A 27,403-nucleotide genomic window follows, 5' to 3' on the forward strand; every position below is an offset into this window, starting at 1 on the left:
TGTGTATGCATCTACAGCAGGGGTTCTCAGCCTTTCTTCTGTTGTGACACACCCGACAGGTTCACTTACTTAATATCCTTACCTCAGTACATGGATATAACACAAGAGCAACTTCTTAAAGTATGAGGCATTGATGTTCAAATGAAATCTACTAAATCTTCTGTTTGACAATGAATGGTTACTGCTTTATTGGGTTTTCTTTCTTTCATTCTGTTTATTTTGAATAATTTTTTTTTTCACTTGGCTGTTTTCGCATATTTCAGCTTTTAAATAACCCTCCTGAAGAAGCACCAAGAAAACCTGGCATTTTCCCCAAAACTGTGAAGAATAAGCCTGTTCCTACACTGAATGTGAGCAACAGTAGTGGAACAGGTAAGGGTTATGAACTTAATGGAATATGGTTATTTCTAGAGCTTTGACACTCTCCCAGATAAATCCCAAAGTTTTTCTGCTGTATTCTCCATGGGAGGTATTTATTAGATCATCCATCTTGCATCTAGCCAGCTAAGTTGTGATCAGAACTTCATCTGAGAGTTGGACTAGTGACTCAAATGGTACATACGGCGCTCTTAACAAACCACTATATCATATTATAATGTAGTTGCAAATGAGAGGAACTTCACTTAAGATCTGAAGAATAATTTCAGAAAACAGTGGGGAAAAAAGCTTCAAAACTATGTGACAGCTTAATACAATAATATTCAGTTGCTGCCTATTTTCATATCATTGGCGTAAAAAAACTCCACTGAAATAGCTCATCTTCAGGATGCAAAACTGAATGTGCACCCACCCATACGCACAAATGGAACTTATCTGCTGTTGGGTTCTAAGTCTTCATCCATCGTGGGCACTTTTCATTTCTCTCAAGCCGCTCGATATTCAACAACGAACCACAACAGTTTTCAAAAAAAACCCAATGAAGAATCCTCGTTTCGCTGATCCCTTAGCTGCATCTGGGGATTACTGTAGTCCCAACTTTGTGCAGTCACAGCATAATGACGGCAAGGAACAGTTTGTCGAATTCCTTCCTGTTTATAAAACCAACGAAACTACTACATCACTTCCGGGATGGCTACAAAATTCACTCGTGCAAAAAAAACGCGCACCTTTCTATCCTCTGGTTTAACCCATGGGGCCACACAGTGTTCAGACAATAAATCCACTGCTGCTCTTTTTGATAAAGTATACATTTAGGGCTCCTTTTACGAAGGCGCGTTAGGGCCTTAACGCACGGAATAGCGCACGCTAGCTGCTACCGCCTCCTTTTGAGCAGGTGGTAGATTTTCGGCTAGCGCACACTAATCCGGTGCGTGCGCTAAAACGCTTAGTGCACCTTCGTAAAAGGAGCCCTTATTGTCACCTTAGCGTTGAGAGGGAATTACTGAATCGATGACTGCACATTTAAATTTTTTAAAAGAATGTCCAGCTTCACTACTGTGCAGGCCCAAACGATCTACACTCCGATGATGCTCAATATTATACCGATGCTCACACATCCGAGTCTTCAGTGGATGTGTGGTATATCCAACGTACCTCAACTAGCAAGGGCAAATAAAAACATAAATCACATTCATTGATGTACAAGTTATAACAGTTTTCAATTGCACAAGTCGCTTGTGTGGAATTAGAATAAAAACTATAATTGTTCATTAAAATAGAAACATGATGGCAGATAAAGGCCAAAAGGCATATCCAGTTTACCCATCCATCAAAGCCAAATATACAATTTTATTCTTTATTGATTCCCACGTCAGCCATGCTCAAGAATTCTGCAAAGAGAGAGGAAATTTAGGTTCAGTTTATTTTCTCAATACTGCAAATCAAAATGAAATATCTAAATGCCAAATCATGATCATTATGGGATGGCAATCAAAAAAACAGCAGGCTGGCACTATAGGAGTTAAATTTAATATGAACAGGGTAAAAACCATAAAACTCTTTAAAAGCCTGACATGACAATGTTTTGCCATCACAAAGGCTGCATCAGGGGCTGGATAAGAAACTGTCAAATAAATACATAAAATCTAGTTAGTATAGGTAATATAATCCCAAGATCTCTAAAATCATCATACACCCAATTACATCCAGCAGCTTTCATCACTATAAGTCAAACATAACATAAAGCATATCACAATCATTACCATTAAATTTACTAAAGAAACCAACAGTGTTCTCAGTACAGTAAGGGTTTACATACCCAGCAGGTGCAACTGCAGGTTTTCATCTATCTGGCAGATACTGAAAACAAATCAATAAGCACATAAAAAGAATTATTTCTACTAACGTGTGGTGGACACCTGGAATGCGCTTCCAGAGGACATAATAGGGCAGAGTACGGTACTGGGGTTCAAGAAAGGATTGGACAATTTCCTGCTGGAAAAGGGGATAGAAGGGTATAGATAGAAGATTACTGTGCAGGTCCTGAACCTGTTGGGCCGCCGCGTGAGCGGGCTGCTGGGTGCGATGGACCTCAGGTCTGACCTGGCGGAGACATTGCTTATGTTCTTAAAAATGAATATAAAACCTATAACTTGCCAAAGAGTATGTAACTAACAAGTCATTCCTCGCCACAATGTGCTCAGTCAGATTCAGTTCATAGCAGGCTGCTCTGCTTGAATCAACTCCAGCTGCTCCAAAGACTACTTAAATGTCTGTATGTGGGGGAGGGCTAAGATCAGTTGGGTAGTTACCTAATAAAAACTATAATTGCTCATTAAAATAGAAACAGAGAAGCATGATGGCAGATAAGGGCCAAAAGACCATTCCAGTTTGCCCCATCCATCAAAAGCCAAATATTATATTTTATATTTTGAAAAACATCATATTATAGTGAGCCTGATGTCAGAAAGTAAAACTTACACATAGGTTAATTCAAAACGCCATGGAATAATCAAGAAACAGGGTAGCATTCAAAAGAACAGCTTTAAATTACCGTATTTTCACGCATATAACACGTGCGTTATACACGGTTTTTACAAACTGTGCATAACCATACGCGTGAGCGCGTTGTACAATTTTTTTTTTTTTTCATTCCGATCCGGCATCCTCCCCCCCCCGCTCGCATCACCCCCCCCTCCCCCACGATCCTACATCCCTCCCCAGCATCGCAAAACATCTCTTACCCGATTGGGCACCGGCACCAGCACCAATGCACAGAACGTGCCAGTGCCCGAAGATCCTCCCTCGTTGTTGCTGGGCTGGGCTGTGCTGGGCAGTGCGAGGGAGAGATCCTCCTCCTTCCTCGTGCCGGGCTGGACTGGGCTTTGAGCATTTGCGCATGCTCAAAGCCTTCTGGTCTCGCTCTCTCCGAGATTCTCAGAGAGAGCGAGACCAGAAGGCTTTGAGCATGCGCAAATGCTCAAAGCCCAGTCCAGCCCGGCACGAGGAAGAAGAAGGATCTCCCTTGCACCGCCTAGCACAGCCCAGCCCAGCAACAACGAGGGAGGATCTTCGGGCATTGGCACGTCCTGTGCATTGGTGCTGGTGCCGGTGCCCAATCGGGTAAGAGATGTTTTGCGGTGCTGGGGGGGATGTAGGATCGTGGGGGAGGGGGGTGACGCGAGCGGGGGGGAGGATGCCGGTTCGCAGGCCAGAAGAGTAAGCGGGAGTGGGAGGAGGTTATAGCAGCATGTGCGGTATACACGTGTGCGTGCTATATAAAATTTTTTTTACTGAAATGCTTTGGACCCGCACGCTATACACGTATGCGCATTATATGGGTGAAAATACGGTAGTTGAATCACTGCAATTTAGCATTTTTAATAACTGTAAAACACTTAGGCCCCTTTTACTAAAATGTGGTAGCCGTTTTAGCACACGCTAAACGCTAATGCGTGTTAACGCGTCCACGTTAGCGTGTGTTAGTATTTAGCGCGCGCTACATCGTCTACCACACCTTAGTAAAAGGGGGCCTTAGAAGTTGCTTAAGAACAGAGCAGCCTGCTATGAACTGAATCTGTGACCGAGCGCATTGAGATGAGTAATAACTTGTTATATACATTTTGGTGAGTTATTGGTTTTATATTCATTTTTCATACACTTATGTTTTAGTTGAAATAGTTCTATTTATGTGTTTATTGATTTGTTTTCAGTATTTATTTAAAATATTTATAATCCGCTTTGTTCCAAAGCGGCTCACAAGGAACATATGTACCAGAAAAATAAAAATCTGCAGTTGAACCTGCTGGCTATGTAAACTCTTATTGTACTAAGAATTGTTTGCCTATTTGTAAGAAGTACAATACAATACAAGCGTTATTTGTATACTGCTGATACCTCTTGGAAGTTCAGCAGTTAACAAAAGAGTTAATAGCAAAACAGAACAATCAAGTCAAAATTGGGACAGAAAAAGACAATAGACAAAAAGAAAACGCAAAAGTCAAGAATAATCAACATTTTTAATAACAATAAAGAGACAAAGGAAAGAAGGAAAAACATAAACTATCATGCTGCAGCCAGTAGACCAGTGTCCTGCAAACTTGGTTGAGCTGCGGCACAGTAAATGTAGGCATCCAGAAGTGCACCAGCGTCGATGCATGCATGAAGGCCCTCCAGACAGGCCCTGAACTGCCGGGGGGAAGATGCGAGGAGAGGTGCTGGCGCCGGCTGATTACTTACAGGACATGCCTCTTGCCATAGGCAGTCAGCCAGCGCCTCTCCTCCCTAGCGTCTCGCGACACACACCAAATCTCAGGAGGCACACAGTTTGCGATACACTGCAATATACAGAGTGCTGTCTCAGCTGAAAGGTATTAGAATAAACTTGCTGAAGGGCCTGAGGTGTGTTTGTGGTTTGTTTGTTTTTAAATAAAGGATTTAAGGGTACCTTTAAATTTTGGAAAGAAAAGTTCAGTCCTATTAAAAAGTGGGAGACTGTTCCAGAGGGTTGGGGCAATGATGTGGTTCAACAGACTATTTACATAGTAACATAGTAACATAGTAGATGACGGCAGATAAAGACCCGAATGGTCCATCCAGTCTGCCCAACCTGATTCAATTTAAAAATTTTTTTTTTTTTTCTTCTTCTTAGCTATTTCTGGGCAAGAATCCAAAGCTTTACCCAGTACTATGCTTGGGTTCCACCTTCCGAAATCTCTGTTAAGACTTACTCCAGCCCATCTACACCCTCCCAGCCATTGAAGCCCTCCCCTGCCCATCCTCCACCAAACGGCCATACACAGACACAGACCGTGCAAGTCTGCCCAGTAACTGGCCTTAGTTCAATATTTAATATTATTTTCTGATTCTAAATCTTCTGTGTTCATCCCACGCTTCTTTGAACTCAGTCACAGTTTTACTCTCCACCACCTCTCTCGGGAGCGCATTCCAGGCATCCACTACCCTCTCCGTAAAGTAGAATTTCCTAACATTGCCCCTGAATCTACCACCCCTCAACCTCAAATTATGTCCTCTGGTTTTACCATTTACCTTTCTCTGGAAAAGATTTTGTTCTACGTTAATACCCTTTAAGTATTTGAACGTCTGAATCATATCTCCCCTGTCTCTCCTTTCCTCTAGGGTATACATATTCAGGGCTTCCAGTCTCTCCTCATACGTCTTCTGGCGCAAGCCTCCTATCATTTTCGTCGCCCTCCTCTGGACCGCCTCAAGTCTTCTTACGTCTTTCGCCAGATACGGTCTCCAAAACTGAACACAATACTCCAAGTGGGGCCTCACCAATGACCTGTACAGGGGCATCAACACCTTCTTCCTTCTACTGACTACGCCTCTCTTTATACAGCCCAGAATCCTTCTGGCAGCAGCCACTGCCTTGTCACACTGGTTTTTCGCCTTTAGATCTTCGGACACTATCACCCCAAGGTCCCTCTCCCCATCCGTGCATATCAGCTTCTCTCCTCCCAGCATATACGGTTCCTTCCTATTATTAATCCCCAAATGCATTACTCTGCATTTCTTTGCATTGAATTTTAGTTGCCAGGCATTAGACCATTCCTCTAACTTTTGCAGATCCTTTTTCATATTCTTCACTCCCTCTTCGGTGTCTACTCTGTTACAAATCTTGGTATCATCTGCAAAAAGGCACACTTTTCCTTCTAACCCTTCAGCAATGTCACTTACATACATATTGAACAGGATTGGCCCCAGCACCGAACCCTGAGGGACTCCACTAGTCACCTTTCCTTCCTTCGAGCGACTTCCATTAACCACCACCCTCTGGCGTTTTTCCGACAGCCAGTTTCTGACCCAGTTCACCACTTTGGGTCCTAACTTCAGCCCTTCAAGTTTGTTCAACAGCCTCCTATGAGGAACTGTATCAAAGGCTTTGCTGAAATCCAAGTAAATTACATCTAGCATATGTCCTCGATCCAGCTCTCTGGTTACCCAATCAAAAAATTCAATCAGGTTCGTTTGGCACGATTTACCTTTTGTAAAGCCATGTTGCCTCGGATCCTGTAACCCATTAGATTCAAGGAAATACACTATCCTTTCTTTCAGCAACACTTCCATTATTTTTCCAACAACTGAAGTGAGGCTCACCGGCCTGTAGTTTCCTGCTTCATCCCTGTGACCACTTTTATGAATAGGGACCACATCCGCTCTCCTCCAATCCCCAGGAATCACTCCCGTCTCCAGAGATTTGTTGAACAAGTCTTTAATAGGACTCGCCCGAACCTCTCTGAGCTCCCTTAGTATCCTGGGATGGATCCCGTCTGGTCCCATCGCTTTGTCCACCTTCAGTTTTTCAAGTTGCTCATAAACACCCTCCTCCGTGAACGGCGCAGAATCTACTCCATTTTCTCGTGTAACTTTGCCAGACAATCTCGGTCCTTCTCCAGGATTTTCTTCTGTGAACACAGAACAGAAGTATTTGTTTAGCACATTTGCTTTCTCCTCATCACTCTCCATATATTTGTTCCCAGCATCTTTTAGCCTAGCAATTCCATTTTTTATCTTCCTCCTTTCACTAATATATCTGAAAAAAATTTTATCTCCCTTTTTTACATTTTTAGCCATTTGTTCTTCTGCCTGTGCCTAAGCCAAACGTATCTCTCTCTTGGCTTCTTTCAAACGCCATGGTAATTTGGAGAAGATAGGCTCTATAAGCCTAATAGATCTTTACGATCTGAAAATTTAAAGCTATTCCAATAGCACAGGGAGATTATGCAGATGACTGCAGATTATGAATGATGACTTTCTTTATTGCTGGAATTAAAATGTAGAATGCTCTGGTGGGCCAATTGAGACTGTGAAAACTGGGTTCAGTTTAAGAAACAGTTAAAAATTCAGTTGTTTGTTACTGCATTTTTGTGATTTATTAATTGGCATTTGAATAAAAGAATCTGCTTAACTGTTTTTGCCATTGTATTCTTGCGATTCATCTATTCATACCAATCATTAATTATGTAGGTTTTATGATATGTTTTTTTTTAAAAAATCTTATGTGTGTTTTAATTGATGTAAACCGTTAAGTTTTTTTGTTTTTTTTTTAAACAGTATAAGAAAGTTTTAAATAAATACTCGAAAAGGGGGCTCTCTATACCTAATAATAGAGTCCTATAGACACTCCAGGGAGATGCCTATTATGCTCTCTGCTTTACTAAGCACTGTCACAAAGGAAACACTCCTTTCTTGAATGAGCTTACAATCAAAACAAACAAACAGGATGCCAAGGTAGGGAGTACAGTTAGAAGGGATGGTTAAACTGCTGGCTAGGGTGGTAAGCAAAGGGCAGAGGCCCCTCCCCCTCCCTTAAGTATCTGGCCAATTGGAGTATTAGGCCACTCTCACTGCATCCCAGGATACACACTGGTAAGGAGGCCTAAGACTTTGGCCCAGTTGCCTAAGGTCTCTACTATAGGAGGGACCTAAGGTATCTGGGACCAATTAGAACCTTTGGCCCCTCCCTGCTGCATCCCAGACTGCACCAGGAAGGGGAAGGCCCACTGGCCGGAGGGTGTATGCATTCCTCCAGCCGGAATTTCACCTTGAAAGATATGGGTGTGTGTGGGGTGCCGGGAGAGTCTACTGGCGGGGGGGGGAGGGTGCTGGGGGTCTTTAGAGGTGGGGTGTCACCGGATAGGGGGAGTTCCAGGGGGTAGTGGAAGGAGGGAGTGGGCATCCCTCCTACCATGGACATTTGTGTGTGTGGGGGGGTTCAAAGGTGGCGGCGGGAGGGAGTGGGCATCCCTCTTGCCATAGACATTTACTGGGGGGGGGGGGTTTGTGGGTGGTGATAGGAGGGAATGGGCATCCCTCCTGCCATGGGGGATTTGGGTGTGGTGGCAGGAGGGATGACTCCTGCCGGCTGACTTCACGACGGGGGGGGGGGGGTGCTACTGGCTGCAGACACTCAGCTGATTGCAGCAGGGAGATTTCCTTGCCGCAATTAGCTCAGCAGTCACGTCTATTTGAAATGCAGGCCAGCATTTCGCTGGCCTACATTTCAGGCATCTATCGTTACCCTAGGGAGATGCCTAGGGTCGCTTAAGCTCGCTCAAGCTTGGGTGAGCTTAAGTGTCCCAATGCGTCTCTCTGCACCTGTGACAGACGCCTACAGTGTAGGCGGCCTGCCTCGGGGTATTTTTTAAAAAGAAAACATACATCCCGATTGGCTGGTTAGACAGCGATAGGACGCCTACCTCCACCTACACTTGGGACACTATTTATAGAATTTGCCCCATAATATCTAATCTGAAGATAACCATAACAGTCTTGCCATTCCAGATTATATCTTTCCTCAATTCCAATGTTTCCCAAACATTTTGCTATGGAGGAACCCCTAAAATATTTTTTCATATACTGAGGAACCTCAGTTTTTGTAAACATATATATATATATATTATGTTCATATAAACAAATTCTAAAATTTAATTTCTTGAAGAAATGGTAAAAGAGATTGAGGAACCCTAGGATTCCGTAGAACCCAATTTGGGATATTATATCTTGCAAATATCTTCTTGTAGCCATTTCATTTCTTTTTCTTTAAACATATGTCACTTATACAAGCTAAATCCCACTTTTTTGAGGCTGCTTTCAACTCTTAACTCCCACGCACCATAAGATACCTATGAGTATATCCATCCTACCATTCTCTCTGCAATAAACTCCCCAACCCCTATATGTCCTGTCTGTTTTAATTAGATTGTAAGCTCTTCTGAGAAGGGACCATCTATTACATGTACATGTACAGTGCTGTATACGCTTTTCAGCATTATAGAAATGATAAATAATTGTAGTAGTTATACATAGAGTTGAGAATTTTAAGGTTTTCAGCATCATATTGCTCCCTTTCCCATCTGACATGCTTATGCCTTCTCTTCTTTTTACCTCTTTCCCTCTTCCCATCTTTTCTCTACACACCTGTCTTGCCTTCCATGTCCACCCACTCCCATATTCCCCTCCTTCACCATATGTGCCTTTAAGGAATAGACTCACCATTTTTCCTCTTGAGTCCTGCTCATTTTCCTTTCTCTCTCTTTCTCCTCTAACCTGTGTCTTCTGCTCATTCACTCTGTCTTTCATTCCTTTGTTTTGTTACTTATCCATACCTAAGCCCTTATTGCATATCTTGACTTTTTTTTAAAAGTCCACTCTATATGAAAGCATAGTCAGCTTTTTCTCTCTTCTCTTTTTCCTTATGGATCCATGTCATGATCTCCACTTCAAGTTTCAAGTTTATTAAATTTTGATTTTACGCAATATCAAATATTTCAATGCGTATTACATAATTGAAATGTACAATAAAAAAACTAGGGTGACAAATACAAATACAAATAAGACAAAATTATACAAACTAATCATTATGTATTATTAATACAAACTGAGACAAGTGGGTAAAGAAAAAATGCTTTCTTTGGCTGACTTTTGGAACATTTCTGCACCCTTTTTCCTTTACTGGGTACCCAGTGTCATATTTGTAGGTTCCTTTGCCATCTTTTTGACCTCTCGTGTCTCACATAGTTCTTTCTCCCTGTAGGCTTCCCACTTTTTCCTCATTCCATTTCCCTTTGTTTATTGAAATCTTCTATACCACTACTAATGACTGGGGAGTCAATTCAGAGCAGTTTACATGAGCTTCTGTAAAGGTGTTACAGTGCAGAGCTAGCATTTTCTGAGATGATTTTCAGTACAGACACATTTATACCATAATCAATCATCCTTTGTATATTGTCACCCGCACTCTCAGAGCTAGGAGTCCAGGAATGCGGGGACAAGATTTTGGGGCCTTTGTAAGCTGCGAGAGGCTGCCCCCAAGAGTTGTCAGAATACTGGCTTAATTTATAAGGAAAAATCAGAACGAAAATCTGGACTGGATTTATTGTATTCCACAGCAAAACAAGGAAAATAAACTTTGTTCCAGTTTCTTCAGATAAATCCAATAGTTCCCAAAAGTAAACTTAATGTTCATTCAAGATAGTCCAAAGAAAAATACCAAAACCTCAGTCCCTCTGAGTTTTTATCTTTAAAGTTCTTGGCTTCAATCAGCAGCCACACAAACAGTCCTTTCCCATTCCAAGGGAAAAAAAACAAAGAACAAAATTTGGCTCAAAAAGCAAAGTGTAACTGCACTGCACTACTTTAGCAGATAGTAATGCTGGCCAGGTGGTGGTGCTCCACGTGTTGACATGCGCTACATGAAGAGCCCTCTATCCCACCTCGAACGTGGGGCTAATTCCCCCCACCACACTGGTAAAACATACACCAGAAAAATACAAGACAATTTAGTGTCCTTAAAGTAAAATGGAATTATGATACCTTTAGTCAGGCAGGGTGGCAATTGCCTTGGAGACGCCGATATCCATGGCTTGATCGTCCCAGGTTGCTTCCCCTTCCAATTCCATGTCTTGCAGACTGTCTGAGCACTCAGGAGACAGCACAGTTTCACTTTCCTCAATCTCCATACTTTCAGCACATTGAGGATCCTGGCAAACTCTTAGCCCTGAGCTAGCCTGAGGGAGCTGTGCTTGAGCCTCATCTCCTGCTCTCCAGCCCTGCTTCTCCCTCTCTAACCGTTCAGACCTTCGGTTAAGGAGCCTACAGCCCCGCCCAGCCTCCCCAGCTGAAGTGCATTTCCGGTTTGCAGCCTTGGGAAGAGATGGGGGAGGGGAAGTTTGAACTTCTACCCCCAAGCTCCCTCTGCTGGATTTGGAAGAAATGTCAGGCAGAAGGTTACTTTGGGGTTTAACTTGAGTGGCTGGGAAATTACCTGTTCTAACCTGGGGGTTTAGATCAGGGTCAACCCTAGCAGGCATACTCCGCATATCACAATATGCACATATAATACTAGTATCGTGTACTATGTTCATATTAAATCCTACTTATTTCCACACATAATACCTGTATCGTGTTCTATGTTCATCTTAAATTTACATACATCCTAATAATTCTAGTTATCTGTACTTTGATTATCATATCCTCAGCAATTCTGAGTGTCTCTATTGTGTTCACCCTATCGTGTTCCAATAAAATACTGAGTGGAATGGAAAGGGTAGATGTGAATCGCTTGTTTACTCTTTCCAAAAATACTAGGACTAGGGGGCATGTGATAAAGCTTTTACATAGTAGATTTAAAACAAACCGGAGAAAATATTTCTTCACGTAACATGTAATTAAACTCTGGAATTATTTGCCGGAGAATGTGGTGAAATCAGTTAGCTTTGGATAAATTCCTAAAAGGGAAGTCCATAGGCCACTATTGAGATGGCTTGGGGATAGCAAAATCCACTGCTTATTCTTAGGATAAGCAGCATAAAATCTGTTTCATTACTTGGGGGATCTAGCTAGGTACCTGGGACCTGGGTTGGCCACTGTTAGGAACTGGATACTGGGCTTGATGGACCTTCAGTCTGTCCTAGTATGGCAGTTCTTATGTTCTTATCCAAGCATTTGGTTTGCTGTGTTGCACTCTCTTCACCCTTGTGAAATATTTTGTTCATTGAATAATGCTTATCTAGAGTATTTATATATCCTGGAAACAAACTGTTTTCATTTCTTCCTTTTCAATCCTGCCATTCTCACTTTCCTCTCCAGCTAGCATGTCCCTGTTATCCGACTGGACCCTTCTGAGCTGAAATCTTGGAAGTAATACATTTTCACCTCTCCTCATTGGCCAGTAGAGGTCACTGTAGAAATGATGCCCATTTTCCTACCTTAAGCACACCAGATTTTGTTTTCTGTTAGCAATGTTCCCCTCAAGACAGTTGGTGAACAAGTAAACTATATATCTATACCTTTTGCATTGTTTGTCCATTACCTTTTCCCTTTCATACTGAGGATGTTACAAATGTAATTTAAATTTTTTCCCACAGAAGAAAAGAAAAAGAAGAAGAAGAAGAAGTCACGCACAAGAAAGGAGAGCAATAGCCAGTCAGCCCCAGTGATAAAAGAGGAGAACATGGAGATTGCACCTGAACATGGAACCAAGCTGAAGCGACATAGAGCAAGCTCTGAGGGCTCTGAAGTGGAGAACTCTGAGGCCCCCCAGCAGCCAGCTAAAAAAGAAAAGAGGAAACGGGAGCGAACAACCAGCTTAGAGCTGCCTGGAGGAAGTAGGCAAGGTAAAAGGAAACGCAGTGACTCCACAGACAGAGAAGTATCTGCCGCTAAGCTGAAGAGAAATGATGTAAAGGAAGAACAGCTGTTCATCCCTCAGACAGCCACAGACCCAGTGCGAGAGTTCAAAGGTATGTAGAAGCCAGTCAACAGGATCAAGGACAACAACCTGGGGTTGTAATTTGGTTGCTTGACCTCCTGTGATAAACAATGTTTATGTAGGTGGCAGTACAAAATAAAACAGGGGAGATACATTAGTTTATTTCACAAGTTCTTCATTTCAAAGCACTAATAAGAAAACCAGTATCACTATTGTGACTTGGATAGCAAAGTAGTAAATTGAGAATAGATTTATTGAAAAGCATCATAGTATTTATTTGGCCTGTAATGAAAGAAAAATGATAATGTAGCACTTGTCACAAAAGTAAGTGTTTCCAGAGTGACTGCCTATAGCTGATAGTGTGCATGTTTCTGGCCCTGAGTGCTGGAGGAAAACTATGTTCATATATTTTGAAACCAAGAACTTTCTAAGTTGGGAGGTGGCATAGGCAAGGCCACAGCTCAGCCAAAATAATGAAAGATGTGCCAATCTGTAAACAAAACATATTTTTACCGGTAGTCAGTAAATGTATAATATCCCTATACTAGAATTTTCTGCTGCCATTCAGATAGTGGTGGACTGAAAAAGCCTTCTAAATACTTTGAAAGGAACAACTGAAAACTATCAATATAGAGGTGATATTCAGCTGCTAAATGGACAATGTATGCATTTAGTTTAGGCCTTCACTAAATGGATAATTGCCTCAATAATTGGTAGCAAATGCATGTATTTGTTGCCACTAAATATATTTATTTAAATGCTAGGGTTGGTGTCAAATACTGCTTTGAATGTTGTTACTAAATATTGATAACAGAATATTTTTTCCTGCCCAAGCAGTTCTGGAGAATTTGATTGATCAGAAAGCAACAAGAAAGGAATGGGAGCACGGGGTTTCTATATTATTTCTTTGGGGCCTGGTACAAGTGGCACCTAAGGTTGGGGTGCAGAAGGAGGGGCCTTAAACATCTTGGGGCAATCAGAGCCTCAGGCCCCTCCCCAGATGCATCAGGAAGGGTCCTAGGGCTCTGATTGGCCAGGACACCACATAGGCAGGGCCTTAGGCATCTGAGCCAATCAGAGCCTTAGGACCCTTCCTGATGCATCCGTGGAGGGGCCTGAAGCTCTGATTGGCCCAGGTGTTTAAGGCCCCTTCTATGGGGGAGGAGGGGCATGTTTGGGCCTGTTTGGGCAGGATTTTTTTTAGTAAAGCAGGACAGAGTGGGCACCTCTCCTGCTACCAGGGGTCGCGGCAAGGATGTTAGGGAAGGGGTGTTGTGATGTAGTAGAGAGAATGGGCATCTCTCCCGCTGCATCACAACACGGGCAGCGAGAGAGTGTGCTTTTGTTTTTGTGTTTTACGAGTTTTTTCTCTGCATGGACACATGCAAATGTAGGAAACCTTCGCTGCTGTCCGGCGATCTTATTTGCATACACTATTTTTTAAGAATGACTTGGGTTTTTAGATTTGTTATCAAAACGGCTGCCTTAGCAGATTGTTGGTTTTTAATGCGGGTTTTTGAAAATCCTGGTCTGAAAGAAACAGAGGCAAAAGAAAAATGACCCTGGCAAGAGAGTTAAGAGAAGATGAAGGAAAGCAAAGCAGAGACTGGGACCAACACAATCAGAAAAAGTAAATGGCAACAAAGGTTAAAAACCCCCCAAAAGAATTGTGGATCTGATTCAAAACAATTTAGCCAGCCACTGATCACTTAAATTGCTTGTTCAGGGCTACTTGCTAATATTCAGCAGTTAACACCAAACTCAAAGCCAGTTATGTTAGGGGTGTTCCAGGGTAGAGTTAGCACAATCTCTTAAGAGCTGACATTCAGCCTTTAAACAACCAAATTTATAGACTGTCCTATTTTTATGTGGTAACCCTTGGCTGCTTAAGTGATGAATATCAACTTTAAGTGGCTGTGCCTTAGCCAGCTTAAAAACAGCCGATATTCAAAGCCGAAGCTTTCTCTCTCCATCCCTCCCCTCCCGTTTCAATCCCCATCCTTCTGTCTAATGTCTCTCTCTCTCAATCCCTCACAGGTAGCCCTCATAGGTAACCGGTTTTGAATATCTGGGAATAAATGCCGTTGGTAGTGTGCAAAAATTCTCACTGCCCAACTGCTGAATATTGACCCAGCTATATTTTTAATTTAGGGTAATGTAACATGATAGCTGTGGTAATAAATAAAGTTAATAAATATAAATAAAACACAAAATAAAAAATAAGGTGATACCTTTACATTTTTGATTAGCTTTCAGAAACTAACACTTCCTTCCTTAGGTCAAGAGAATATACAATAACAGTACTATATTATCCTGATCTGAGGCAGGAAGTTTTGGCCTTGAAAACTAATTGGAAAATGTATTAGGTTAGTCCAATAAAAAAACATCATCTTATTTTCCATTTTTAAGCACCTGAACTGAGCATATGGGGAAATGCCAACATCGGCAGCTGAAGCACATCACTGACATCTGTACTGCTCAAACAGCACAGTAGGGGGCTCGGGCTGTGAACCTCTTTGGCTTGTAAGGTTGGAGATTCAACTGGTGCTGTAATTTTGGAGGAGGCTTAAGCCCAAATTGTATTGGAGTGGGAGGGCCAGATACTGGATAGGGGTGTAATGGAGTGCACTGGAACACTTCTTATTCATCCTTGCTGTCACTGGTGTCAATAAGGTATTTTCTAGAATGGCCTTAGGGCTGAGGTGTGCCAGGGGGTTGAGCTGAAACATGCACTAAAATCTCCCTTTGCAGCTGGTTTTCTTTTGTGAATAGTTTACCTTTGTAACATACAAGAGATACACATACAGGGGAAATTTTCAAACTGTCTGCATTGGAACAAAGACCACAAATACTTTTTACCCACAAGCTTTGCACTGATTCTTAAACTGAAAGCATACTACAGATAGAAATTATGTCAGACCCTCATATCTGCTCTTTCTGCAGTTAAGATTTTTGCTGAAAAAGTATGCAATTAGAGTTGAAAAAGCAAATTAAATGTATACAGTAAAACCTTGGTTTGCAAGCATAATTCATTCCAGAAGCATGCTTGTTATCCCAAGCACTCGTATATCAAAGTGAATTTCCTCATAAGAAATAATGGAAATCAGACGATTCGATCCACAACCCAAAAACTTTAATTCAAAATACTATACTTACTTGTATTGCAAGACCTCGCTCATTTAGAACAGTCACTACACTCCTGCAGTGTCAGAGAGAGAAGAACCATCGGCTCAGTTGTGGTGATGTGACGCTTGTATACCATATGTACTCGTTTTGCAAGACTTTGCTTGCTTAGAATAGTCGCTACACTCTTACAGTGTCAGAGAGAGAGAAGAACCATCGGCTCAATTGTGATGTGTATATACTATATGTACTTGTATTGCAAGACATTGCTTGTATATCAAGTTAAAATTTAATAAAACGTTTTGCTTGTCTTGCAAAACACTTGCAAACCAAGTTACTTGCAATCCAAGGTTTTACTGTACTTTAACTCTTCTGATTTAAACGCATGCCTGGGACCACCACCTCCTCTCAGTATAGAACCACTGACTTATAACCACGTTGAGAGAAGGTAGTTTACAGGCAGCTGATTAATGCAGATATAACATTAACTGACACAAATCAATTTTTTTTTAATTGCCACACGATACTGTAGATTGAATCAGTAATGCAGCATTTGTAATTTATTTCTAAAAACTAGAGGTTTCTACAGAAGAGGAGAAAGAAGGAGATGATAAGAAGGAAGAAACATCCATGTCCAAATCTAAAAGGAAGCATAAGAAAAAACACAAAGAGAGACACAAAGTGGGGGAGGAAGTTATTCCCTTGCGGGTACTATCAAAGTAAGTTCCAGCATGATTCACTGTACTAAAATTTAATAGATGCCTGGAATTTTTATCGTATAAATACAGCAGGACTCACTGATTTTGGAGAAGGATGTAAACGGGATCAGCTTAACAAGTAAAATAATCTAGATGGTTGCCTAGGGAGGCAATAAAGAGCAGGCCTGCATTCCCGGTGCCTATCTGTGTTGTGAATCATGCTTACGTAGGTGCTTTAGGCCGCCTAATGCCAGTTCCGGCATTAGCCGCGTCCATAGTGGTGATAGGCGGCCTGAGACGTAATTCCAGTACTGTATTTTTAGGCGCGGTAGGTGCTTTAACTTACCATTTTTTTGCCATTTTAAATGGCGTTTCTTAATTAACTTAGGCACTGGTAGGACCCCTATCGGCACTTAAGTTTTGGCACAGTTTGTAGAATTTCCCCCTTAGAGCACTGATATATTCCTGCTATTTATATGTATACAGGTTTACTGTATTAGGCATAAAAGTCTCTTTATTTTGTAGGCACCGAACCTCAGCACACAGTTCAAATGTACAACTTGTTATATTGACCCCCCCTAATTCTGGACATAGCATGTCTTGACTAAAGTCAGTGTGAACAGATCTCTGGGTCCCATGCCATAACATTCCATTAAAATGTCAGTTTTGGAAAAAAAAAATGATTGGGGGCTGAGAGATGGTTGATTTTTATTTGCATGTCTAGTAATCTACATTTACAGAATAGACAGTATGTATTAGAAACATTCTAACATTGCGTATTTTAAGTTCGAGTACATTTAAAGAACAAGTGTTTTGTCATTGTCATATACTATGTAAAAAAATGTTAAGCTTGTTTTCGGCATAACTCTGTCAAAACTTGACAAATTTGGGATATATCTTCCTAAATAAATTTGCAATAAGCCTACATTCACTCCAGCTTCTTCACCTAAATGATGTCCCCACCGATTATCGTCATGATATGCACAAACACCATTTTGATTTAAACATAAACAGTTACCATGGTTTTCAGTCAGGAGGATTTGATCCTTATTTTAAAAAAAAAAAAAAAAATTATTATTATTTATTTAATTATTTATATACCACTTATATTCTAAGTGGTTTACATTCAGGTATTTTATCATATTTCCCTATTTGTCCCGGCAGGCTCAAACTCTATCTAGTGTACCTGGGGCAGTGAGGGGATTAAGTGACTTACCCAGGGTCAAAAGGCGCAGCGAAGGATTTGAACCCACAACCTCAGAGTGCTAAGGCTGTAGCTCTAACCACTGCGTCACACAGGTTATATAGTTCTCATAGACAGGTACAGAAGTTTCCAGAAAAGAGGTAGAAGAGGCTAGGTTTAGAATATACTTTGAAGAAATTGTGAGAAATGGGCTCAACTGATTGCCAGTCAGGAAGTGGCAGGGCCTGATCAGTTCACACTGAAGAAAACATTGTGGCATTTCAAGAACCAGACAGTGAGATGGCCAGCATGAGTGTAGAATCATATATCCCAAATTGTTTTTGAAATTGATCAAGTTTTTGACAGTTAAGCAGAAAACAAGCTTTGCATATTTTTTTTTTTTTTTTTTAAACAGTGTACAAATGATCGAGCGGTGTTCATTCTTTGCCCCTTTTACAAAGCCACGGTAGCAGTTCCCCCTTGGCAAATGCACCAAAGTCCATTGAATTCCTATGGGCTTCGGTGTGTTTTCTGCAGCTTTGTAAAAAGGGCCCTCTTTGATTTAAAAAAAAAAAAAAATAGTGGTGGTATATGATTATAATAGAATACACCTTTAGAGCTTTACATTTATTCAGGTAGATTTATCTTTTGAAGGTTAAGATAACATCCATTAGAAAGGCAATATTATTTCTCTTATCCTTTTTATAAAGCATATTCTATAATTGTAATTTCAGCTTACTTATGCCTTTCCTTGGAGAAAGCCCACACACAAAATGCATGTGACAATAAGCCTAATAGTATATATAATTAAGTGTGGAAACATAAAAATATATATACAACCTGCATCAATGTAAAATATCAGAAGAGAATGATGATTAAGAGAGAAGAGGAAAAGGAGCAGAGGGGAAGACTGAAGAGAAAAGGGAGCAGGAGGGAGGGAGGATATGGAGAGAGTGAGAAAAGGGAAAGGATAATGGAGGGGATAGAGAAGTTTGGAAACTGGAGGGAAATTAGGGAGGGAGATAGTAGGAAACCAGCAAACAAATCCCCCCTTTTACAAAGCCGTAGCATGGTTTTTAGCGCCGACTGCGGTGGTATCAGCTCCGACGCTCATAGGAATTCTATGAGCATAGGAACTGTTACCGCTGTAGCCAGCGCTAAAAACCGTGCTACGGTTTTGGAAAGAAGGGGTGGGGAGTTACATGGTATGGTAATTTTATAAGGGAGCACCCATAGTTTTAAAGTTTCTTTTCAGGTGTCTGTGTTAAGACTATGTTAGAAAAACAAGTAGGCACTAGTCTTTATAAAGTACTAGTCCTAGAGCTGATGTAAATGACCATGCGAAATATGAACTTAAATTATTGTATTTTGTAATCTCCATGCATAATTTTGTGCTCTGCTTAAACTCTACCTTCTGTATGCACAGTGGCAATATTCATGCCATCATTTAAAGCATGTACTTCATTATTTCGGATGAGGTCATTTACATGCATATTGTGGCTATATCTGCATGTAAAAATACTGCCAAATTATGTGCCCATTTTAAGTGATGAAAAACTGCACTTGATGAAAAAGTCCAAAACGCATGCCCCATTTCCGATGTCTGACTTTATCCGTGCTTGTGGAGACCAAGTATCCTTTTTGGTTAGGATATTGAGATATATGAATGTAATCTGTCATTCTTTGCTATTGCTGTGCACCCACTTGGATGCTTTACCACATACAGTGTTGCTGCTGGTGTCAGGTCAAAAGCGTGCCAGGACAAAGGCGCGAGCAGACAATTGAGCGCAGTGCGGAGGCGCGCGCCGAAGAAAATTACTGTTTTTAGGGCTCTGACGGGAGGGGGCATGGGGAGAACCCCCCCCCCACTTTACTTAATACAAATCGCGCCGCGTTGTGGGGCGTTTGGGGGGTTGTAACCCCCCAAATTTTACTGAAAACTTCACTTTTTCCCTGTTTTTAGGGAAAAAGTTACGTTTACAGTAAAATGTGGGGGGTTAAAACCCCCCACAACGCCGGCGCGATTTGTAGTAAGTAAACTGGGGGTGCTCCCCAACAAAAACCCCCGTCGGAGCCCCTAAAAACAGTAATTTTCTTTGGCGCGCCTCCGTCTTGCGCTCAGTTGTCGGCGCGCACCTTTGTCTTCCGCGTTGTTGTCTATGAACCGTTGCTGCTACCTAGACCGTTGCAGAGGAGAGTGACTTGTTGGGCTGACAGATGAACTGGTTCATGCTTTCTGCTCATCTTGTCGCCACCTTATCTGTGCCGAGTGCCATATATTCCATCACCATTGCTAAAGTGCAATTCCAACTTTCATAAAACAGAGTGGCACATTAGCAACAGTAATGGCCTCTAGGCTACTGCTGAGCATTCTGAAAGAAAAACAAGTCTTAAAGTTGTTATCGGCTGTATCAGCAAGAATCGCCAGTGCCATAACATTCTTTTTTAATACAGTCTCTGTTCTGTGCTAAAGCAAAGAGAGATCATAAGTAAGCTGAACTGTCTGCTGTGTCTCTGCAAAATAAAGTAATAAGGCACTCGCCTTCTACAGCTAAGGGCCTAACTAATGCTGTAACCCTCAAGAATACGTGTTCAAACCAGAAGCGTCAGAATAACGAGTGTCTGCCTAGGCATGGTGCTTTGTAAGGTGAAATTTTTTTTTCCAGATACTAAAACTGAAAAGCCAATAGAGTCTTTTAGTTAAATAACTATAACACCCTTTTTTCAAGCCTTGTTTATGGCTGGTGTGTATTGAATTCCTATGAACATCGGAGCTTTTTCCACAGCGGCTGGCCATAAAAAACTCTAATGCAGCTTGATAAGAGGGCCTATATCTGAGGTGCACCCTAAGTTAAATATAAGAAAAGAAATAGAACTTTTAAATGAACAAATTCAACATCTTAAATTAAAGTCCAATATTTATACACCATAGAGCTTCCAAAAACAGATTTCCCCAGACAGTAAGGTTTGTTTGTTTTTTAATGTAAAACAGGATAGACATTTCTGAGATCAGTGATAATAATTTCCAAGCAACCAAAATCCCGGAGAGAAAAAATAAAGAAACAAGCAAATGGATTCAAATCTAATCAATTATAACCATCAATCGAATCCACTCTTTAAAATCACAATCCAAATTCATCCACTAACCCAATAATCTATCAGTATAATCATAAATATAATTTCCAAGGCCATCATTCACTGAAGGCAATATGATGCAAGTTTATTAGCAGCTAGAAGTCAGGTAGACTTGGAGTAAAAGCAATTGGAAATGGATTTCCCCACTAGAATCTGCTGTGTTTCTTCAAGTTCTTACCCAACTTATTGAAAATTTTATCTGGAAAAAGATTATGGTTCTCACAGACAGGTGCAAGAGTTTCCGGAAAAGAGGGTACGCTTTGAAGAAATTGTGAGAGAGGCTGTTGCATTTAATGGGACTTGATCTGACCTAGTAGTGCTTAGGATTCTTGTATTTTCCTTTGTCTGCAGGTCCAAAATGAAATTGTTTTTGAATACAGCCTCTCTCCTACATTTGAGGTCTCATATTACTTCATTAATTTTCAGTATATAAAGCAAAAAATAAAAACCCCACCCTTTAACAGATGAGTCAGTAGTTAAACCCCATTTTTCTACGTGCCAACTGAGACTTGTAAATCATTCACTTATATGTACAGCCAGCAGTTTTGACTGGATATATGACCACTCCTTAGCTATGTGGATAGTGGTTTGATATTGCTGGCTATTTGAATGGTTGGGCAGAATGCCCTCTCTCTGCACTGGCACTCTAGATAGTATCAGGCAGGTGGGCCTCCACGCGGGTGCAAGCACTAAGGGGGAGCAGCCAGCATCTCCCACCTTTTTCTGCCTTCCCAAACTAGAAGCAGTGGTAGTAAACTTATATTCAGCCATCGCAGGACTTTCAGGAACCTCCCCCCACGACTGCCAGTCTACTCCCTTCCATAGTCGTTTTCTTCTTCTGGAGCAGAACTAACAGGTGCAGAAGAGTGCATGAAGGTCTCACGATGGCTGCATTTAAGTTTACTGTCGCTGATGCTGCTTTTTTGGGAAAGCAGCTGCAGTAGTGGGAAGGTGAGGGGGCAGGATATTGGGTGGAATTGGGGTTGAGGGAGAGAGAAGGGAGCAGGATACTGTATGGAAGGGGGTGGAGGGGGAGAGAGAGAGAAGGATGCAGGATACCGGATGGAATTGAGGTGGAGGGAGAAAGAGGGGGCAGATGCTGATGGAAGTTGGGTGGATGGAGAGAGTGAAGGGGGCAGACATTGGGTGTTAATGGATAGGAGAGGGAGAGGTAAACAGACACTGAACAGAAGTGGGGAGGAGAGAGAGAAGGGAACAGACATTAGACAGAAGTGTGGAGGAGAGACAGTGGGGAGCAAACACTGGACGGAAGTGGGAAGGAGAGAAGCAGCGGAGCAGACACTGAATGGAAGTGGAGAGAGAGAGGGGGGCAGACGCTGGATGGAAGAGGAGAAAAGAGCAAGAGGGGAAGATGCTGGGTAGAAGGGGGTAGAGAAAGAGGGCACATACTAGATGGAAGGATGGGGAGATAAAGAAAATAAGACACATGCTGGATGGGGGGAAGAGGCAGAGTTAGTGAGATACTGGAGGGGGATGAAGGAAGGAGGTGGTAAGCTGTAGATAGACATGGTGAAAAGAGGGAAATTGAAGACTGAATAGTAAGAAATTATTTAATCTGAGGCAAAAAATAAGAAAGAAGACCAGGGAAGACAAGAAAGCTAGAGGAGAGAGAGATGCCAGACTATTTGTGGGGGAAGAAGAGGAGAGAGATATCAGATCTGAGGGGAGGAAAGAAGGAAGGAGACAGATATCAGATCTGAGGGGAGGGAGAGATAGAAGTAAAGGAGACAGAGAAGACAATCCATGAGGGAAAGGAAAGAAGGATGCCAGACCAATGGGAGGAGGGAGGGATGGAAGGGGGAGGCATAGAGTTTCTGGAAGGGTCATAGAAAGAGGGCAGATGCCATATGAAAAGGGCAGAGAGAGGGCAGACAGTGGATGGTAGAAAGAGGATTAGAAGATGTGGAAAGCAGAAACCAGAGATGACAAGGGTAGAAAAACATTTTCTATTTATTTTATTTATTTTTTTGCTTTAGGATAAAGTAGTATTGTAGCTGTGTTGATAATGTTTATAAATAGAAAATGGAAATAAGGTAATCCTTTTATTGGACTAATTTTAATACATTTTTTACTAACTTTCAGAGATCAAAACTCCCTTCCTCAGGTTAGGACAGGATACCAAAACAGCAGTATACTTTACTGACCTGAGGAAGGAAGTTTTGGCTCTGAAAACTAATTGAAAAATGTATTAGCCCAATAAAATGGTATTGTCTTATTTTCCATTTTTTTTTTTTTGTTTTATTGTTATTTATTGTAAAGTGATGATTGTTATTTCTTAGTTTTTTCAAATTTACATCAGCTGTCTTTATATTTTGCACAATATTAGGGGACATGCATCACTGTTTCTGTGGTGTTGCATTGTATGCAGAGTCCAGCTTCTTGATGGTTCAGTTTAACTTTTGTTTACATATTTCTATTTTTAGTTTGTGATTACTTATTCCATACTGGGCAAGGATGTCACATATGCTAGGTACACCACTGGTACCAGGACAGTTTGTAAGCAGTTTCAGCAGCACTGTATATAGAACCACTGAAAATTCATTGATAAAAGACTTACATGTATAAATGTTTTTAAATATTGACCTGAGAATGTTTAAACTTTTCAGCTGGCAGCTAAAGACCCAAATAATTTAGAGCAGTGGTTCCCAACCCTGTCCTGGTGGCCCACCATGCCAATCGGGTTTTCAGGATAGCCCTAATGAATATGCATGGAGCAGATTTGCATGCCTGTCACTTCCATTATATGCAAATCTCTCTCATGCATATTCATTAGGGCTAGCTTGAAAACTCGATTGGCCTGGTGGTCCTCCAGGACAGGGTTGGGAACCACTGATTTAGAGTACCTATTTTCATTCTGTTTCATAAACATTCAGATCCATGGATAAATCTAAAGGTTTTGAACCTAACCCCAGTTATGAATCTAGGTAAATCAAAGCTCTGCTGTTCTAATCTTCATCCTGCATCACTTTTTAGATAGGACATAGGATTGGGAAGTTATATAAAAATTGTTGAAATTACATGCTATAATAAAAAATGCTTGTCTCCTCTGCAAATAGGAGAAAATGAAGATCCATAAAAAAAAGACATATAAGTGAGACTGGACAAGGACACATTTGAACAAAAAGCAGAACAAGTACTTTGAAGCAGTGTAACTAGTAAATATGGCTTGCAAGTCCTTTTGAATAAATTATTTGAATATGCAGGGAAGATGTGACTGAGAAAGTAGGATGCACCAATACTTTAACGTGGAAGCACTTACCAACTTCAGTGCATACAGAAAGTGCTTTCATGTTAAAGCAGAAGAGGTCCATTTACACCAGGAGGATTCAGATCCATGTTGCTCATCTGTAATTCATTCAAAAACAAAGAACATGTTCACGTAGCCAGGTTACTGTCGAGTTAATTAACAAAAACCACACAGAGTGCTGTAGGAGATAATAAATCATACTAAGTACAAAACCTTTCTTCCAAAGAGTAGGGCATAAGAAAAGTCAAGCTAACGATTTGGTCATCAAGTAGGCAATAGTTTTAGTGGCATATCTGTTTAAAATTGTTTCCTTTCATGTTAAATATCTGTCAAGTAAATATGTGTCTGTATGTGGGTGAACACAGAAGTTTAGAGCTTTTTTTCCTGTAGTTATATATCTATATCTATATATCTATATATATATATATCTATATATATATATATACAGTGGTGCCTCACACAACGAACTTAATTGGTTCCAGGAGCAAGTTTGTTATGTGAAACGTTCGTTATGTGAAACGCGTTTTCCCATAGGAATACATGTAAAAAAAAATAATTCGTTCTGCAGCATAAAATATGCTAAGATGACATAAAAAAGATAAATTTTTTGTTATTATTTTTATTTAGATACATCTAAAAACATACATCTCCCTGTCCTTTTACTTCCACTATCTTCCTATCCCATCTCTATTCCCTTTTGTCCCTCTCCCCATGATCAATCATCTCACCACCTCTCTCTGCCCTCACCCTCAGGGTTCAAGATTGCTTCCACTCTTTTTCCTGTTGTTCTCTCTGCCTGTCACCCTATGATTTAGCATCCCTTCTGCCCTTGTCCAATATTTCCCCTTCTCTCCCTCCCTCTCATCCCCTGCTCCAACATGTGCTTTCAGCGGCCTTCTCCCCCCTTAAGCGTCTTTTCTTCTCCACTCCACCTTTCCTCCCTCCCTGCCTCCACCTTTGTGGCGCTTTTGCACCCGACCGACAACAGAACAGGCCCGGTCGGACAAATCTCCCTGTCCTGTAGCCGCGAATCTAAATTACCTTCTTACAGCAGCTGGATTATTGAAGCTGCTGTAAGAGGTAATTTAGATTCGCGGCTACAGGGCAGGGAGGTTTGTCGGCCGGGCCTGTTGTCGGTCGATCGGGGGACCTGACCAGCTGTGCACATTCTTCGGGGCGGACCGCCCCCTCCCCCCTCTTTCGTTCGCCATTGCCTTCTTCCTACCTGCCCTGCCGCAGCCGCACACAGCCGAACGGAAGTCTTCCTGATGTCAGCGCTGACGTCGGAGGAAGGGAGGGCTTTGCTTAAGCCCTCCCTCCGACGTCAGCGCTGACATCGGGAAGATTTCCGTTCGGCTGTGTGCTGCGACAGGGCAGGTAAGGAGAAGGAGACTACCCTCGCGGCTCGACCAACCCCGCTGCGATCCAACCCCGCAGGAACCCCGGACTTCGTTGTGTGAAACGAAGTCCGTTGTACGAATCAAGACATAAAGTTCGTTGTGCGCAGCGTTCGCTGTGCGAGGCGTTCGCTGTGCGAGGCACCACTGTGTATATATATATATACTAGTGTTTAAGCCTGTTACATTAACGGGTACTAGAATAGATATGTAGAATTTCTTTTTTTCTGTCTTTCTTCCTCCCGCTGTCTATCTTTCTTTCTGTCTCTCTCCCTGCCCCCGTCTTTCTTCCTTTGTTTCTCTCTCTCCCTTCTCCCTTTCTTTCTGTCTCTCTCTCTCTGCCCCCTGTCTGTCTTTCTTTCTTCTATTGGCTCCCTGCGCTATCCATCACCATTTCCTTAGTCCTCTGTACCCTTTTGGCCCTCATCGATCCTTCACTGCATTTGTCATCCTTTCAGTCCCAGCTCAATTCCTATCTATCATTCCTTCCATTGCCTCCAGGGCCATTCTTCCTGTACCTATATTCCACCCCCACCCAGCTTCTCTTCCTTTTTTACCCTTTCTCTTGTACCACACCCCAGGACCAATTTCTCTTTCATCTCCCCCCTGCCCCTCCCCATGGTACTGCAGCTCTCCCCCTCCCCATTCCAACATCTGCCACTTTAACCCTCTTCACCCAACTGCACCCCAACACCGGAGCCTGCACCAATTCAAACCCCACCCCCCAATGGTATCCTCAGACCACTCTCTCCAGCTCTTGACTCCCCCACCTACCTCCTCCCTGGCCACTGCACTGAATCTTTGGGCAGGCTGCCCTCCCTCACCCTCCACACCCTCCTCACCCTCCACACACACACACCTGGTCCACCGTTCCCACAAGTCTGCCTTCCCTCTGCGTGGGTCTGGCCTCCTGGACCTCCATTACTTACCCGAGGTGGCAGCAGCGGTCTTGACCTACCAAACTCTCCTCCCTCCCTCTGCGCCCCAAAGCAGTAGCAGCGGCAGTAATCTTGACCCGCCAGTGATGTGGCAGAGGAAAGGCCCTGCCAGGGCTTGCCAAGAACAGCCTGTTTACAGCGCTGCCACTGCTGCTTTGGGTAAGGAAATGGGGGTTGGCAGGTCAGGACTGCTGCCACTTCGCTGAGACACTTCCCTGCTCGGCGGTTCCTGCTGCCACTGCGCTGAGACGCTTCTCTTGCTCAGCAGTTCCTCCCTGCTCGGTGGTTCTATTCTCCTGCACATAAGGAGGCACGGAGTTTCAAGTGTGCATGCGCAGCTAGGGTTTTATTATTATAGAGATATAGATATATATGCATAGCTGTATAGATGAAAGAAAAATGTTACAATATGTACAGAAATTAGCGGTCACTGTATTCCATATGAAAACGTTATTACATTACTTTGGAGTTCACTGAAGCTTTCAGTTTTGTCCCTAGGCTAACTGCATGTCTGCACATTATCTGAGCTTTAGGATTTCCCTGCTCCTAGAACAGGGAAGCACTTATTGCGTCTAAATACAGAAAGTACCTCCGTGTTAAAGAAGCAAGGATTCCACAGTGCAGCCATCTGCTGTCATCTCTGTTCCTGCAAAGGTTGAGAAAACTGATGCCACTGTAATGAGGGGCACTAGGAGCACATATACTTCAAAAGATTAGGTTAGAATTTTAGTGCAGAATACTGCAAAGTGTTTATAGCTCCAAGCTCCTCTCCCTACATACACACAGAATCGTTGCAGGAAAGTTTTAGACCCAATTAAGTTTGGTTAAGTACTTGTAATTCTCTGTAAAGTGAGACAACAATACAATGAATCTGCTTCTTTTTTTACCCAGAATTTTTATCATTTTTATATGTTGCGCTTTTCAGAAATTCTCATTTATCTGTGAAGGTATCTGTGCTTTAGATATTTCTTTGATTATTACATTACATTTCTAGACCGCAAAACCTCTCGGATTGATGCGGTTTACAAGAAATAGAAAACTGGTCAAT

At 42.0% G+C, this 27,403-nt stretch overlaps 1 protein-coding gene across 3 annotated transcripts in view; it reads left to right on the forward strand.

Annotated features, from left to right (window-relative positions):
• The window catches only part of LARP7 (La ribonucleoprotein 7, transcriptional regulator), a 95,242-nt gene that overhangs the window by 30,550 nt on the left and 37,289 nt on the right, over window positions 1-27,403 (forward strand). For all 3 annotated transcript variants that reach the window (XM_033955739.1, XM_033955721.1, XM_033955730.1), the window contains exons 6-8: window positions 264-372; window positions 12,270-12,644; window positions 16,314-16,455. In XM_033955739.1, the coding sequence (XP_033811630.1) occupies window positions 264-372; window positions 12,270-12,644; window positions 16,314-16,455 (626 nt within the window). The remainder of the gene's footprint in view (window positions 1-263; window positions 373-12,269; window positions 12,645-16,313; window positions 16,456-27,403) is intronic.

This window comes from Geotrypetes seraphini, chromosome 1 (assembly GCF_902459505.1).
Source record: "Geotrypetes seraphini chromosome 1, aGeoSer1.1, whole genome shotgun sequence".
NCBI lineage: Eukaryota > Metazoa > Chordata > Amphibia > Gymnophiona > Dermophiidae > Geotrypetes > Geotrypetes seraphini.